Genomic DNA, 18580 nt, shown 5'->3' with positions numbered 1-18580 from the left:
AGCGACTGCGGCAACCACACTTTGCAATTAAAAAAAAATTGCGACCTTTCTAGTTATCATTATCGTCATTATCATTTATAATTAAAATAAAACACATAGCAGAGATAGCAGATGTAAAGCCTACACATGTTGATTGACAGCCCATACATCCAATCAGAGGAGTCCTATCTGATTGCATTAAATGCCTTTAAACAACGTTAAACTCATTTTATGCATCCCTCCCCCTCCCTCTACTCCCCAGGAGATCGTCCAAACCAGGCAAGAAGCGACGGAAGAGTCTGATTGGACAGAGACAGAAGCAGAAGCCCCGCCCCCCCATGGAGAGGAAGGAGAGGCCTCTTCCTCTTCCTCTTCAGTCCGACTCGCCCCCAGAAGGAGAACGCCAGACGCAACGCTCCGTCGTCGAGGACCAGGAGATCAAAGTACTGGTTTCAGTTTTTATTTATGATGTATTTTCTCTATTATTAAGGTTTTAGAGCGCCGCAGTCCCTCCCCCTTTCAGAACGACGAGTGGCCCAGGAAATAAATCCCAATCCATTTTTCTCCCATAGGCTTTTCTTAAAGTATTTATTTAAAGACGGTTACGCCGCGGACAAAGCCAACTCGGATCGTGACAAATCATGACAATGAACACAATGTTTTGGGCCGATCAAATAATTTATAAGAAGAAAAACAAAACAAATAGTGTTGTCTCCTGCCTTTATTTTCTTCTTTCTAGTGATTTGATCGGCCCAAAATATTGTGTTCATTGTCATGATTTGTCACGATCCGAGTTGGCTTTGTCCGCGGCATAACCGTCTTTAAATAAATACTTTAGGAAATGCCTATGAGGAAAATGAACGGCGATTTCTTTTCCGGGTCTCTCGAGGGGGAGGGACTGCGACGCTCTATAGAGCGCCGCAGTCCCTCCCCCTTTCAGAAAAACGAGTGGCCCAGGAAATGAAACCCCAATGCATTCTCCCATCGGCACTTCTAATATAATTTATTTAAAGACGGTTACGCCGCGGACAAAGCCCTAAATGAATTGCATTGAATTGAATGGGGCTATGGGGTGTTGTGCTAATTCGCTTATTTCCATCGCTCAAAATTATAATTGTTTTGTATATATCCTCTCTTCATAATGTAAATAATAACCCAAGCGGCACACTTTACTACTTATTTCGGTGGAAATAAGCAAATTAGCATAACACCCCATACATCCCATTAATTAATTTAGGGCTTATGGTAGGGGAAATAGCCAATAAGGAGCTTTTGCACGAAATAACACCTGGACCTCTTTGATGGCAACATAACAACTACAAAGAAAGGTAAGAAAGCCTTTTAGTATGGAATTCTCCTTTAATTTTCGCTCAGAACAAAGCGTCGGACAGCGTTTTAAATGAGGCTACTCCAAACCAGACCCACCCATACATGTTGTCTGTTGTTGTGACATCAATGGGATCGCAGGAAAAAGACGCTCAACACAACTTGTCTTGGTCTGAAATGATGTGAAATCCGTTCGCTTTTTTATTTCTTTTTTTTAACGGCGGGCTTGCGGGAGATGTCTGACGCAGTTGATTTGATTGACACCCCGAACACGTGTTGCGGCGTTGACATGCCAATCTTTCCTTAATAAAACTGAACACGTGTTGCGGCGTTGACATGCCGATCTTTCCTTAATAAAACTGAACACGTGTTGCGGCGTTGACATGCCGATCTTTCCTTAATAAAACTGAACACGTGTTGCGGCGTTGACATGCCGATCTTTCCTTAATAAAACTGAACACGTGTTGCGGCGTTGACATGCCGATCTTTCCTTAATAAAACTGTAGTCCATAATATCCGTTCCAAAACTCTGTTGGCCTGCACCCTAGGCTTGGGCGATATTGATTTTTTGATATCGATATTGATACCGTGAATAATATCGCGATTATCGGTATTATCGATTATCGGCCTTTTTCATTTGGCTGAACCCGAAATGCTGCCAAACAGCAGTATTTCCAGATGTTTTTTTACGAACTAACTTGCTAGGACTTGTTACTCTCACCGGCGCCATGTTCTGTTTGCCTTCCTGGGCGGAGGCGGTCCGACAACGCTGCTGTCGCCTCATCGCTGTAATTCAGCGTCAGTGCCAGTCAATGCATAGACAGTGACACTAAGTTATTAGGCAAATTATAGTTGTTTAAAATTAAATACTCGTAAATTCATCACACAGACACACACATACAGTAATTTAGACGTTTATTAAAAAGATATATAATATTAAATAAAAATATATTTACATGACGGTAAAATTCGGTATTCGGTATTATTTATATACTTATATATATTGCGGTAAACGGTAATATCGATATATTGCCCAAGCCTACTGCACCCCCTGTTGCTTACGCATGTTTCATGCTAAATGCTTTTATGTGATGTATTCCCATGCTTTTGTTCTTGCTTAATGTAAGTCGCTCTGGATTAAGAGCGTCTGCTAAATGCCTAAATTGTAAATTGCCACCTCCTGCTCCTGATAGCTGACGCCCCCCCCCCCCCCCCACAAACACCCAGAATAGTTATTTGTCCCAAAATGATTTATATATATTATAATCACACAATCAAAGACCTGCAGCTGGGTTTATACCTCGCGCTGCGCAAGGGTCTTCACAATAGCGCTGTTGTGGATTTAATTTTGGTAAAACTGGATAACAACAGAAAAACGTGGAAAAGCTATGAGTCTTGTCTCTGTAACGGTGCCACTCTGTGTCTGTGTGTGTGTGTGTGTGTGTGTGTGTGTGTGTGTGTGTGTGGAGTGGAGTGGAGGAGGAATGACACTGTGTTGGAACTGCACTAGAGACACACAGCTGCTCTATACATCTCCATACACGGTGTTCCACCGGACTAAATAACACCATAAAACCGAAGCATTTTTTATGATGCTGCTTCAAAACTTATTGTGATATGTTTCCATATCTAGATCAAATCAAACATATTGTGATATGTTTCCATATTAGATCAAATAAAACATTCTGATATATGTTATGTTTCCATATCGCCCCCCCCTTTAGATCAAATCAAACATATTGTGATATGTTTCCATATTTAGATCAAATAAAACATATTTGTGATATGTTTCCATATTTAGATCAAATAAAACATATTGTGATATGTTTCCATATTTAGATCAAATAAAACATATTGTGATATGTTTCCATATTTAGATCAAATAAAACATATTGTGATATGTTTCCATATTTAGATCAAATAAAACATATTGTGATATGTTTCCATATTTAGATCAAATAAAACATATTGTGATATGTTTCCATATTTAGATCAAATAAAACATATTGTGATATGTTTCCATATTTAGATCAAATAAAACATATTGTGATTATGTTATATGTTTCCACCCCCCTTTAGATCAAAGACATCTCCAGTCATCCAGAGGAGGAGGAGGAGGAGGAGCAACCGGAGGCCCCCGAGGGCCCCCCCGAGGGCCCCCCTCCCCCTGGCTCCTCCAAGCTGGTCGGCGTGCGTAAGAGACGCAGGAAGCGTCAGTCGGGCCTTCACTTCCTGGGCTCTAAGAAGCACCGCAAGAAGAACCAGAAGACTACGACTCCCAGAACCCCCCTGGTGACCAAGAGGAAGAGGCTGGAGATGGTGGTAAAGCAGGAGGAGACGGACGTGTTGGTGGACCAGGTTGGTTTGGATTGATTTTATTTTATTTTATTACTTATATTATTCTGTCTGCGTTTGAGCCACGGAACCACCATGTGATGAGATTCAGCCTCTCAGACCCATCTGAGCCACGGAACCACCGTTTGATGAGATTCAGCCTCTCAGACCCAAAACTAAAATATGGTCGGTTTTCGTTGGATACTTGTGGTCCTCTACCTCTATCCCAGAGCTCAGGTCAATCCAGGTCCAATCTAGCCTCGGTCCCAGGCTTACTTATCTGCGAAAAGAAAAGCCTGGTCACAACGTAAGGCAGAGAAGCATAAAGTAAAGCCTGGTCACAACGTAAGACAGAGAAGCATAAAGTAAAGCCTGGTCACAACGTAAGGCAGAGAAGCATAAAGTAAAGCCTGGTCACAACGTAAGACAGAGAAGCATAAAGTAAAGCCTGGTCACAACGTAAGACAGAGAAGCATAAAGTAAAGCCTGGTCACAACGTATAAGACAGTGAAGCATAAAGTAAAGCCTGGTCACAACGTAAGACAGAGAAGCATAAAGTAAAGCCTGGTCACAACGTAAGACAGAGAAGCATAAAGTAAAGCCTGGTCATAACGTAAGACAGAGAAGCATAAAGTAAAGCCTGGTCACAACGTAAGACAGAGAAGCATAAAGTATAGCCTGGTCACAACGTAAGACAGAGAAGCATAAAGTAAAGCCTGGTCACAACGTAAGGCAGAGAAGCATAAAGTAAAGCCTGGTCACAACGTAAGGCAGAGAAGCATAAAGAAAAGCCTGGTCACAACGTAAGGCAGAGAAGCATAAAGTAAAGCCTGGTCACAACGTAAGGCAGAGAAGCATAAAGTAAAGCCTGGTCACAACGTAAGACAGAGAAGCTATCAGCGGACGTATCCTTGGAGGCGCAATTACAATAACTTTACATTATGAATTGTAAATGTGATTCCAGGTCCATGGTTCAGACATGCTGTACAGATATTATATTATATTATTGTTCTGTAATTATGTACAGATATTATATTATTGTTCTGTAATTCCATGTTGGTTCAGACATGCTGTACAGATATTATATTATTGTTCTGTAATTCCAGGTTGGTTCAGACATGCTTCTAGAAGCTCACCAGTCGTCCAAGACGTCCAGATTCCTGAAGAACATCAAGCACTTCATCATGCCTGTGGTGAGTTATTTCACCACTAACTAACTAATACTAACCAATACTAACTAATACTAACCCTAACACTTCATCATGCCTGTGGTGAGTTATTACACTACTAACTAATACTAACCAATACTAACTAATACTAACCCTAACACTTCATCATGCCTGTGGTGAGTTATTACACTAGTACTAACTAACTAATACTAACCAATACTAACTAATACTAACCCTAACACTTCATCATGCCTGTGGTGAGTTATTACACTACTACTGTTTATTAATGACATTACTACTGATATTAACCTAATCATCTAGACTCCTCATTACATTATATTACATTTCCTCTACGTTCAGATCCTCTGCTAAAGGCCTACATTACATTATAATGTGTATGTAATATAATATATAAATATTGTTCCAGGTGAGCGCTCGCTCCTCGTTACATTATAAATGTGTATGTATATATAATATACAGAGATGTCCCGGTACCATTCTTTTCAGACCAAGTACGAGTACGATACGAGTATTTCTCATTTTTGTTGAGTAACCACTGTATTTGTACTTCTAATGATACTGTAATGTTAAATTACCACAATAATAATAGCCTGAAATTCTTTAGAAAAATATCCCAAATGTTATTTAGCAATGAAACATTTTGTTCTATTCAAACACACTATTATTATCATCGTTTTGAAAGAAAAATGTTGATCTTGTATAATAGGTGCCTTTCTTTCATTATGCTCGAGGCAAAAATAAATCACCTATGTTCCCTGACTCCCTGCACATGTGCGGGGGATAGAGTTCTCATTAGGCTTGAAAATTAAGGCCGAATTTGTGCAGAATTTGAGAACTCTACACAGCGAAAAAGTGAAACGCCAGTCAGCACCATCTTCATAATAGATAAATACACAAACAGACAGAACAGAACTATTATTTTTATTATTCTAAACATGGAGCCCGGCCCGGCTGATTAGCATACATTTTAGGGCCTGGTCGGGTTCGGGCAGAGTTTGAGAACTCTAGCGGGGGAGGGGTGGGGGTAACCTGACGCTGCCAGATGAGGGCGGTATTGGGGAAACATATTCCCCAACACAACACTCATCTGGGATCTCTGACGGAGTTGAGAGCTGAGTCAGATCTGCTTCGTACCGAACCAATCAGCGTGAGCTAAAGGCGGGATATGTGCAAAAGCGGATGTGACGGTATATAGACACGTCGATATGATTGGTTGTGTTTGCACGCCCACACGGTGATAGACAGACGCTCCCATCCAATCATCTACCATGTATCTTGAAAAAAAGGAACAGCCCCGTCATCGAATTTGCTACCGCGATCCCAGATCCAAATAAGCTGTGAAACAAATTTGTGTAGCAAGCTTTTTGGATCTGGCAGCGTCAGGTTAGGGTGGGGGTGCTGTCGCAAAGAAAAACAACACATGCCAAGTTGTCTTTACGGCAAAACTTGCTGCAGCTTTTTTATATCTTTTATATGGACTTTTAGGACGTTGTGCTTATTATAACTACAAGAAGATTCCCCTATCTGTATACAGTCATGGATTACTTTATTATAACTACAAGAAGATTCCCCTGTCTGTAGCCTATACAGTCATAGATGCCGATGGATGCCGATTTGTCTTTGGACGATGCAAAAACGCTAATCCACGCCTTTGTTTTTTCTCGGCTTGATTTAACTGCAATGCACTTTTTTCAGGACTGCCTAAGAAAACAACTGACAGATTACAACTTGTCCAAGAAATAGCAGCCAGAGTTTTAACTAGAACTAAGATGAGAGAACATATTACTCCAGTTTTGGCTGCACTGCACTGGCTTCCGGTTGTTTTTAGGATCTATAAAGCTCTCAATGGTCTCGCACCTTCCTACCTACATGACTGCCTGCCTAAATATGTCCCAAACCGCCCCCCTAAGGTCTTCCACTGCTGGCCTGCTCGCTTTGCCTAAAAAAATGGCAACTAAAAAATACGGGGAAGCAGCTTTTTGCTTCTACGGGCCGTCGGCATGGAACAAGCTCCCACTGTACCTTCGTCAGGCAGCCTCTGTAGACATTTTTAAAGCTCAGCTCAAGACCCACTTCTACAACATTGCTTTTAATTGATCTTGCTTTTCTTTTATTCTCCATTGCTCTGTAAAGCACTTTGAGCTGCATTTCATGTCATGAAAGGTGCTATACAAATAAAGTTTTATTGTTATTATTATTATTATTAATAATGTAATGTATTCCAGGTGAGCGCTCGCTCCTCGTTACATTATAAATGTGTATATATATATATATATATAATATGATAATAATGTAATGTATTCCAGGTGAGCGCTCGCTCCTCGCGCGTCATCAAGACGCCGCAGCGCTTCATGGACGACGCCGGCATGTCCGTCCTGCCGCGCCGAGGCTCGCCCAATAAGAAGGCTCTGCTGCTCTGTAGCCCCACCCCCCTCGTCATGCCGATGGGGAGAGGCTCCTCCCCCAAGACGCCCGTCACCCCGCGGCCGAGCGGGAGGAGGAGAGACCACACCCTATTGATGGTAATTATTATAATAATAATAATAATGCTTTAACCCTCTAAGACCCAGCGTTGCTTTATAGCAACAAGTTATATTTTAATTAATTACTTAATTATTATAATTTATTTCTGTTCTTTTTTCACCTAAACGTCATCAGTGATGTTCATTGCAATGCCATTTCAATGCCATTGGTCATGATATTTGCATATAAATACCCCCCACAGAGGCTCAAATTAAAAGTTTCTGGACTCTGCAATTTTGAATTGTTTTTAACCTATGACTTTTGTCCTTTAACCCTAATAAAAGTAAGTAAAATTATTGTAATATATGTTTTTTGTGATCATTAGAATGTCTAGAACATGTTTTATTCATTATTGTGAAAGATATCCCCCAAATGTAAATTATTAATTTATTATCTTATTATATAATAATTTTATAATTATTATAAAGTTTTCATCAAACTTTATTTTTTTTAACATATTTTTTAGTCTTAGTCCTAGTAGTACAAAGTAGTAGTAAGGTTGAAATCTATTTTTTGCAAGTATAAATGAATGCGGGTCTTAGAGGGTTAACATGTTGCTCAGCTCAGCTGGGCGTAGCAACATGTTCCCTACCAACGCCAACCAGACCAAGGGCTAAACGTAGACTTTTATATGGATATAAAACACGTCCCTGGACGTCCTCGGCATCCAGGGATTCATCACAATCAGTGCCGGAAGTGCTTCAAAATAGGAGCTCTGGTGGTGCCGGAGTTGTCTGAGCGCTTTTACTCTGAAAGCCATGACCCGGAAACAATCACTAAAGAAAAAGTTGACTTTACATTGCAAGCTTTCATTGCGATCATTTTAATTCATACGATATATGATCCAAAAAGCGTTCATATTTTGCCGGGAGAGAGACGGATTAGGAGCAGAAATGAAGCGCCAGCATAAATCGATCCATTCATCACCACGGAGAGCGCCCTGGATTAGGAGATACGAGTCATTCTTTCCGCCGCGCTAACATGTAAGTCAACGGCAAGCTAATAATTGCCCAGAGCGTTAGCATACGGCAGCCGAAAGGCGAACGGGACAACAAAAAATAAAGGAAAAGTTCTGAATATTCTTATCTCGCCCCGTATCATTGAGGATGCGCTAGGACGTGCTCAGACGTTCTTTGTACAGCTCGGTTCGAATCCTTAAAGGAGAATTCCATACTAAAAGGCTTTCTTACCTTTCTTTGTAGTTGTTACGTCGCCATCAAAGAGGTCCAGGTGTTATTTTGTGCAAAAGCTCACAGTATGGTTATTTCCATCGCTCAAAATTATATATTTTTTGTATATATCCTCTCTTCATAATGTAAATAATAACCCAATCGGCACACTTAACTACTTATTTCGATGGAAATAAGCAAATTAGCACAACACCCCATAGCCCCCATTCAATTCAATGCAATTCATTTAGGGCTTATGGTAGGGGAAACAGCCAATAAGGAGCTTTTGCACAAAATAACACCTGGACCTCTTTGATGGGGACGTAACAACTACAAAGAAAGGTAAGAAAGTCTTTTAGTATGGAATTCTCCTTTAAAACGTTTAGGGGCGTTTTATGTAAAGATTGTGTTAAACATGGTTCTCACCCCACAGCCCTACGAGGAGACGGGGGACGAGGGGGAGCTGTCCCCCATCCTTCCAGCAGAGGACGAGGAGGACCTGCTGAGCGAAGCCCAGCTGGACGTGAACCTGTTCTCCAGTCAGGAGCTGGACGACGCCAGCGCTGTGACGCGCAGCCTGTTCTCCTCCTCGCCCGACCACAGCCTGTTCCCATCGCCCAAGAGAGCAGACCACAGCCTGTTCCCATCGCCCAAGAGAGCAGACCACAGCCTGTTCCCATCCCCCAAGAGAGCAGCCAAGTCCTCCAACAAGAGGTAATAATAATACTAATAATAATAATAATAACTAGATAAAGGTCTCCACCAGGGCAGGGGAGGTTATTGTGGCCTCTTGGTGGCGCTATAATAGGCTACAATGTGAAAAGGGTGACATTTCTTCTTACACCTTTGATGGCAATTGGGTGATTTGAGGCATTTTGTTACAAACATGTGTTTTGCAAAAAAGAACACCTGTTGGTGGCGCTATAACAGGCCAATGTGAAAAGGGTGGGATGTATTCCAATCCTGCAAATTTTAAAATCCAATTAGGATGGAATATAAAATATGGGTCAGATCCGTCTCGAGCACATGACTATAGAGATACTGTGTAACGATTTCCGGGATTTGTGGACAAAATCTGGAGGAGTAATATAAAACAATGTGTTTTACAAAAGTTGGCCTCCTGGTGGCGCTATAAAAGCCAGATGTGAAAAATGCTGGTCAAAGGTTTGACCTCGGCCTCTAGGGTGTGTGCATGCAATATTTCACGCAGATTGGTGCAGATATAGGTAAAAATCTGCCTCATGGTGGCGCTTTAACAGGCTGGAAGAGCTGGAAGAGAAGTCGCGTCTTTGCTTGGAAAGGAGCTTAGGTGGTTCGTAGCCTCGTATAGCCGCGACGCGCCTCGCGTAGCCTAGCCTCGTATAGCTGCGCCTCGCGTAGCCTAGCCTCGCGTAGTGTAGCCTTGCGTAGCCTAGCCTCGTATAGCTGCGCCTTGCGTAGCCTAGTCTCGCGTAGTGTAGCCTTGCCTCGGCAGATTAAGTCTGGCCCCTCAATTGTGGGTTGACAATAGTATAGTCTAACCAACATATGGACTAATGACTGTAGGACTGTTAGTATGTTTAGTATAGTACGGTTACCATGGTTTGTCTAACCAACATATGCACCCTGACAGCCCTTCATAATGTAACCAACATATGCACCCTGACAGCCCTTCATAATGTGTAACCAACATATGCACCCTGACAGCCCTTCATAATGTGTAACCAACATATGCACCCTGACAGCCCTTCATAATGTGTAACCAACATATGCACCCTGACAGCCCTTCATAATGTAACCAACATATGCACCCTGACAGCCCTTCATAATGTAACCAACATATGCACCCTGACAGCCCTTCATAATGTAACCAACATATGCACCCTGACAGCCCTTCATAATGTAACCAACATATGCACCCTGACAGCCCTTCATAATGTAACCAACATATACACCCTGACAGCCCTTCATAATGTGTAACCAACATATGCACCCTGACAGCCCTTCATAATGTGTAACCAACATATGCACCCTGACAGCCCTTCATAATGTAACCAACATATGCACCCTGACAGCCCTTCATAATGTAACCAACATATGCACCCTGACAGCCCTTCATAATGTAACCAACATATGCACCCTGACAGCCCTTCATAATGTAACCAACATATGCACCCTGACAGCCCTTCATAATGTAACCAACATATGCACCCTGACAGCCCTTCATAATGTAACCAACATATGCACCCTGACAGCCCTTCATAATGTAACCAACATATGCACCCTGACAGCCCTTCATAATGTAACCAACATATACACCCTGACAGCCCTTCATAATGTGTAACCAACATATGCACCCTGACAGCCCTTCATAATGTAACCAACATATGCACCCTGACAGCCCTTCATAATGTAACCAACATATGCACCCTGACAGCCCTTCATAATGTGTAACCAACATATGCACCCTGACAGCCCTTCATAATGTAACCAACATATGCACCCTGACAGCCCTTCATAATGTAACCAACATATGCACCCTGACAGCCCTTCATAATGTAACCAACATATGCACCCTGACAGCCCTTCATAATGTAACCAACATATGCACCCTGACAGCCCTTCATAATGTAACCAACATATGCACCCTGACAGCCCTTCATAATGTAACCAACATATGCACCCTGACAGCCCTTCATAATGTGTAACCAACATATACACCCTGACAGCCCTTCATAATGTGTAACCAACATATGCACCCTGACAGCCCTTCATAATGTGTAACCAACATATGCACCCTGACAGCCCTTCATAATGTGTAACCAACATATGCACCCTGACAGCCCTTCATAATGTAACCAACATGTGCACCCTGACAGCCCTTCATAATGTAACCAACATATGCACCCTGACAGCCCTTCATAATGTGTAACCAACATATGCACCCTGACAGCCCTTCATAATGTAACCAACATATGCACCCTGACAGCCCTTCATAATGTAACCAACATATGCACCCTGACAGCCCTTCATAATGTAACCAACATATGCACCCTGACAGCCCTTCATAATGTAACCAACATATGCACCCTGACAGCCCTTCATAATGTGTAACCAACATATGCACCCTGACAGCCCTTCATAATGTAACCAACATATGCACCCTGGCAGCCCTTCATAATGTAACCAACATATGCACCCTGACAGCCCTTCATAATGTGTAACCAACATATGCACCCTGACAGCCCTTCATAATGTGTAACCAACATATGCACCCTGACAGCCCTTCATAATGTGTAACCAACATATGCACCCTGACAGCCCTTCATAATGTAACCAACATATGCACCCTGACAGCCCTTCATAATGTAACCAACATATGCACCCTGACAGCCCTTCATAATGTGTAACCAACATATGCACCCTGACAGCCCTTCATAATGTAACCAACATATGCACCCTGACAGCCCTTCATAATGTAACCAACATATGCACCCTGACAGCCCTTCATAATGTAACCAACATATGCACCCTGACAGCCCTTCATAATGTAACCAACATATGCACCCTGACAGCCCTTCATAATGTAACCAACATATGCACCCTGACAGCCCTTCATAATGTGTAACCAACATATACACCCTGACAGCCCTTCATAATGTGTAACCAACATATACACCCTGACAGCCCTTCATAATGTAACCAACATATGCACCCTGACAGCCCTTCATAATGTAACCAACATATGCACCCTGACAGCCCTTCATAATGTGTAACCAACATATGCACCCTGACAGCCCTTCATAATGTGTAACCAACATATGCACCCTGACAGCCCTTCATAATGTGTAACCAACATATGCACCCTGACAGCCCTTCATAATGTAACCAACATATACACCCTGACAGCCCTTCATAATGTGTAACCAACATATACACCCTGACAGCCCTTCATAATGTAACCAACATATGCACCCTGACAGCCCTTCATAATGTGTAACCAACATATGCACCCTGACAGCCCTTCATAATGTAACCAACATATGCACCCTGACAGCCCTTCATAATGTAACCAACATATGCACCCTGACAGCCCTTCATAATGTAACCAACATATGCACCCTGACAGCCCTTCCAAAAGGAGGTCTCTCCTGAGGAACCCCAGCTTCAAGTGGAGCCTGCCGGGGGAGTCTCCAGGCGAGGAGACGTACGGCCTGGACCCCAAGACCCTGGAGAGCCAGTACGAAAACATGTTCCTGTCCAAGCCCTGCTACGACCTGCCCTCGCCCCGCTCCCCCCGCTCGCCCCGCTCGCCCAGCCACCTCCAGGCCGGGGGAGGCAGGAAGAGGAGCATGTCCAAGTTGAACCGACAACAGACCACCCCTCACCTGAAGATCTACAAGAGCCTGAAGAGTCTGCACACAGGTAGCCATGACTCTATTACATCTATTACTGTTAGTCTGAAGAGCCTGCACACAGGTAGCCATGACTCTATTACATCTATTACTGTTAGTCTGAAGAGTCTGTATACAGGTAGCCATGACTCTATTACATCTATTACTGTTAGTCTGAAGAGCCTGCACACAGGTAGCCATGACTCTATTACATCTATTACTGTTAGTCTGAAGAGCCTGTATACAGGTAGCCATGACTCTATTACATCTATCACTCTGTTAGTCTGAAGAGCCTGTATACAGGTAGCCATGACTCTATTACATCTATTACTGTTAGTCTGAAGAGCCTGTATACAGGTAGCCATGACTCTATTACATCTATTACTGTTAGTCTGAAGAGTCTGCACACAGGTAGCCATGACTCTATTACATCTATTACTGTTAGTCTGAAGAGCCTGTATACAGGTAGCCATGACTCTATTACATCTATTACTGTTAGTCTGAAGAGCCTGTATACAGGTAGCCATGACTCTATTACATCTATTACTGTTAGTCTGAAGAGCCTGCATACAGGTAGCCATGACTCTATTACATCTATTACTGTTAGTCTGAAGAGTCTGCACACAGGTAGCCATGACTCTATTACATCTATTACTGTTAGTCTGAAGAGCCTGTATACAGGTAGCCATGACTCTATTACATCTATTACTGTTAGTCTGAAGAGCCTGCATACAGGTAGCCATGACTCTATTACATCTATTACTGTTAGTCTGAAGAGCCTGTATACAGGTAGCCATGACTCCATTACATCTATTACTGTTAGTCTGAAGAGCCTGTATACAGGTAGCCATGACTCCATTACATCTATTACTGTTAGTCTGAAGAGCCTGTATACAGGTAGCCATGACTCTATTACATCTATCACTCTGTTAGTCTGGCGGTGCCTCAGGGGTAGAGTGGCCACTAGGGGGCGGTGGTGCCCCAGGGGTAGAGTGGCCGGATGGTAACCGCAAGGTTGCCAGTTCGAACCCTGTGGGCTCCCCCAGAGTTAGTGTCGAAGTGTCCTTGAGCAAGACTCTGAACCCCTGATTGCTCCTGATGTGCAGGTTGGTGCCTTGCATGGTTTCCGCCACCATCGGTGTATGAATGTGTGTGTGAACGGGTGAATTGATGCACAATCTATGTAAAGCGCCTTGGATAAAGGCGCTATATAAATGCACCATTTCTCGACCCATCCCTCCAGGACTTCCTCGCAGTAAGAAGAGTCCAGAGGCCAGCGGGGGCAGCACCAGCTCCAGCTCCAGCACCATCAGTATCTGCAGCAGTGCGTCCAAGCTGCCCCCGCCTCCCATCGACCTGGCCGAGGGTCTGGACGACGAGGTCAAGAGCATCAGCCTGAGGCAGCGCGGCAGCAACGCCGAGAAGGCGGCGGTCAAGTCCAGGAAGAAACTGGACCTGAAGGCTCCCCGTTCGGTCAAGTCCAAGCTGAAGAAACTCGACCTGAAAGCTCCCCGTTCGGTCAAGTCCAAGCTGAAGAAACTGGACCTGAAGGCCCCCGGTGCGCTCAAGGCCAAAGGGAAGAAAGACCTTGACGCCTCGGGCGTGGGCAAGTCCAAGCTGAACATGTTGGACCTGAAGGCCCCCGGCGTGGTGAAGGCCAAGCTGAACATGTTGGACCTGAAGGCCCCCGGCGTGGTGAAGGCCAAGCTGAAGAAACAGGACCCGAAGGCCCCCGCCGTGCTCAAGGCCAAGCTGAAGAAGGAAGTGGACTCGACAGCCGGCGCCACGCTCAAGTCCAAGCTGAAGATCGAGGACCTGAACGCCCCCGGCGTGGTCCGGAAGGTCTCCGTCTGCGTCAGGAACTCCAAGCTGCTCTCGCTGACCGCCAGAGACCCCCAACCCAGGAGCACCGTGGAGGAGGAGGAGGAGGAGCCTGAGGACATCCAACCAGGTGGGTTCTGCTTACACCCCAGACATCCAACCAGGTAGTTTACACCTGGTTTAGGTCCACCCAGAGGGTCTAATATGTGTGTGTGTGTGGTTTAGGTCCACCCAGAGGGTCTAATATGTGTGTGTGTGTGTGTGTGTGGTTTAGATCCACCCAGACAGTCGAATGTGTGTGTGTTGTTGTTTAGGTCCACCCAGAGGGTCTAACATGTGTGTGTGTGGTTTAGGTCCACCCATAGAGGAGGAGGAGGTTGAGGAGAAGTCGTCCCAGAGGGTCTAATATGCGTGTGTTGTTGTTTAGGTCCACCCATAGGGTCTAATATGTGTGTGTGTGTGTGGTTTAGGTCCACCCATAGAGGAGGAGGTTGAGGAGAAGTCGTCCCAGAGGGTTGGTCTCAGCGGAGCCAACAGGAGGATGTTCAACCTCCTGAAGAAGGCCAAGGTTCAGCTCATCAAGATCGACCAGCAGAAACAGCTCAAGTCCTCTGGGGTGAGTGGACGGGCGGCCATGTTGGACCGGCGGCCATGTTGTTTATTACTGTTAACCACTGAGGACCGGCGGCCATGTTGGACCGGCGGCCATGTTGGACCGGCGGCCATGTTGTTTATTACTGTTAACCACTGAGGACCGGCGGCCATGTTGGACCGGCGGCCATGTTGTTTATTACTGTTAACCCATTTAGCGCTAGCATTTATTGAAAAATTAGGATCTAATTCACGCCAGCATTTTTTAAAGTTGAGCTCTTTTGATGGGTTTACAGTAGGGATGCTCCGATCACGTTTTTGGGGGCCGATCACCCATCTTTTTTTTAAAGATCGGCCGATCTTTTTTAATATTTCTTTTATATATATTTTTTTCTCCAAAAAAAAACCTGGCAACCCGCACTCCGGTCATTTTCCGCTAACCTGAGCGGGGCTCCCTAGCCTGCTGGAGGGGCTCCCATCATCCCGTGCACCCTGAGAAAAAAAGGAAAATAAATGCAGCCTTTAGCCTACCTTGTGGTCTTGTGGAGCTGCTTGATCACCTCCTCCTCCTCCTTTCCCCAAATTGCCAATCCCAATAAATCCAAAAGTAGTGTGAATACTTCCACAGCCTAATTACTAAAGGATAAACTATCAGTCTTCTCCGAAATCTGTCAATCTTTGTCAACTAAACAACGGAAGCCGTGTGTGTGTCACACCAAAAGTGGTGACCTATAGAATCCTGTGCTGTACATTAGAATCATCACGCGATCCTCACACAGCTGTCATTAATGAATGGTCTTGATTGCCTTGCCTATGCGTTCAAGTTATACAGGGTGAAAAACCGTGAAATGCACAGGCTCATCTTACTGGCTGGCTGCCACTGCAGGCAACACACACATTTCCAAGAAAGTTGTATCAGGGCACACTACTACTAAGTGCTACAAGCTATAGGGTGACACCGATGTTAAAATGTCTCCACCAATAAGAGCGTTACTTAACAAGCTTTTCTTCTTCCTCCTGACCAGCTCCTACCCGGAGCTCCGCCCACCATGGCCACCAGAGACCATGTGACCTCCAAGAGGCGACGCAGGAAACGCAACGACCCCCTGGACCCCCCCGACAACGTCCTGGTCAAGACCGAACCGCCCACGGGACAGGTAGGGGTTAATATCCAACCCTCAGGACAGGTAGGGGTTAATATATAACCCTCAGGACAGGTAGGGGTTAATATATAACCCTCAGGACAGGTAGGGGTTAATATCTAACCCTCAGGACAGGTAGGGGTTAATATATAACCCTCAGGACAGGTAGGGGTTAATATAATAACCCATAGGACAGGTAGGGGTTAATATCTAAACCTCAGGACAGGTAGGGGTTAATATCTAACCCTCAGGACATGTAGGGGTTAATATATAACCCATAGGACAGGTAGGGGTTCATATTTAACCCTCAGGACAGGTAGGGGTTAATATATAACCCTCAGGACAGGTAGGGGTTAATATATAACCCTCAGGACAGGTAGGGGTTATTTGTCATTGGTCGATTGGCCTGTCTACTTCCTGATTGGTTAGTCATTGCGACCAGGTTTTTTTTCGACCAATGACAAAGCTTCTAGGAACATCTTTGAATGCAGATTGCGCCCCCTAGATGTGTCACAGAGTATGAATACCAACAAGAAAATAAGGTATTAAAATGTTGACATTTTATTGCTTATCGCAGCTTTAATATCTATGCGTCCCCATATTTATTCTAATTTATTGTCAAATAACAGAATCATCTTTATTCTAATTTATTGTCAAATAACAGAATCATCTTTATTCTAATTTATTGTCAAATAACAGAATCATCTCTATTCTAATTTATTGTCAAATAACAGAATCATCTTTATTCTAATTTATTGTCAAATAACAGAATCATATTTATTCTAATTTATTGTCAAATAACAGAAACATCTTTATTCTAATTTACTGTCAAATAACAGAATCATTTTTATTCTAATTTACTGTCAAATAACAGAATCAACTTTATTCTAATTTACTGTCAAATAACAGAATCATCTTTATTCTAATTTATTGTCAAATAACAGAATCTTTATTCTAATTTATTGTCAAATTACAGAAACATCTTTATTCTAATTTATTGTCAAATAACAGAAACATCTTTATTCTAATTTACTGTCAAATAACAGAATCTTTATTCTAATTTATTGTCAAATAACAGAAACATCTTTATTCTAATTTATTGTCAAATAACAGAATCATCTTTATTGTAATTTATTGTCAAATAACAGAAACATCTTTATTCTAATTTACTGTCAAATAACAGAATCATCTTTATTCTAATTTATTGTCAAATAACAGAAACATATTTATTCTAATTTATTTGACATAACAGAATCTTTATTCTAATTTATTGTCAAATAACAGAAACATCTTTATTCTAATTTATTGTCAAATAACATAATCATCTTTATTCTAATTTATTGTCAAATAACAGAAACATATTTATTCTAATTTATTGTCAAATAACAGAATCTTTATTCTAATTTATTGTCAAATAACAGAATCATCTTTATTCTAATTTATTGTCAAATAACAGAATCATCTTTATTCTAATTTACTGTCAAATAACAGAATCATCTTTATTCTAATTTATTGTCAAATAACAGAATCTTTATTCTAATTTATTGTCAAATTACAGAAACATCTTTATTCTAATTTATTGTCAAATAACAGAAACATCTTTATTCTAATTTATTGTCAAATAACAGAATCATCTTTATTCTAATTTATTGTCAAATAACAGAATCATCTTTATTTTAATTTATTGTCAAATTACAGAAACATCTTTATTCTAATTTATTGTCAAATAACAGAATCATCTTTATTCTAATTTATTGTCAAATAACAGAAACATATTTATTCTAATTTATTGTCAAATTACAGAAACATCTTTATTCTAATTTATTGTCAAATAACAGAAACATCTTTATTCTAATTTATTGTCAAATAACAGAATCATCTTTATTCTAATTTATGGTCAAATTACAGAAACATCTTTATTCTAATTTTCTGTCAAATAACAGAATCATCTTTATTCTAATTTATTGTCAAATAACAGAATCATCTTTTTTCTAATTTATTGTTAAATAACAGAATCATCTTTATTCTAATTTATTGTCAAATAACAGAATCATCTTTATTCTAATTGTCAAATAACAGAATCATCTTTATTCTAATTTACTGTCAAATAACATAATCATATTTATTCTAAT

At 42.2% G+C, this 18580-nt stretch overlaps 1 protein-coding gene across 2 annotated transcripts in view; it reads left to right on the top strand.

The window, feature by feature from the left end:
- The window catches only part of kmt2bb (lysine (K)-specific methyltransferase 2Bb), a 101000-nt gene that overhangs the window by 10870 nt on the left and 71550 nt on the right, over positions 1-18580 (top strand). For both annotated transcript variants that reach the window (XM_080767192.1, XM_080767191.1), the window contains exons 4-12: positions 242-422; positions 3385-3663; positions 4746-4832; positions 7136-7351; positions 8955-9235; positions 12630-12925; positions 14138-14845; positions 15186-15331; positions 16332-16463. In XM_080767192.1, the coding sequence (XP_080623318.1) occupies positions 242-422; positions 3385-3663; positions 4746-4832; positions 7136-7351; positions 8955-9235; positions 12630-12925; positions 14138-14845; positions 15186-15331; positions 16332-16463 (2326 nt within the window). The remainder of the gene's footprint in view (positions 1-241; positions 423-3384; positions 3664-4745; positions 4833-7135; positions 7352-8954; positions 9236-12629; positions 12926-14137; positions 14846-15185; positions 15332-16331; positions 16464-18580) is intronic.

This window comes from Protomyctophum bolini (genome assembly GCF_963924005.1).
Source record: "Protomyctophum bolini genome assembly, chromosome: 7".
In the NCBI taxonomy this organism is placed as follows: domain Eukaryota; kingdom Metazoa; phylum Chordata; class Actinopteri; order Myctophiformes; family Myctophidae; genus Protomyctophum; species Protomyctophum bolini.
Note: the sequence above shows the minus strand (reverse complement) of the source record. Positions and strands in the feature narration are given on the sequence as shown.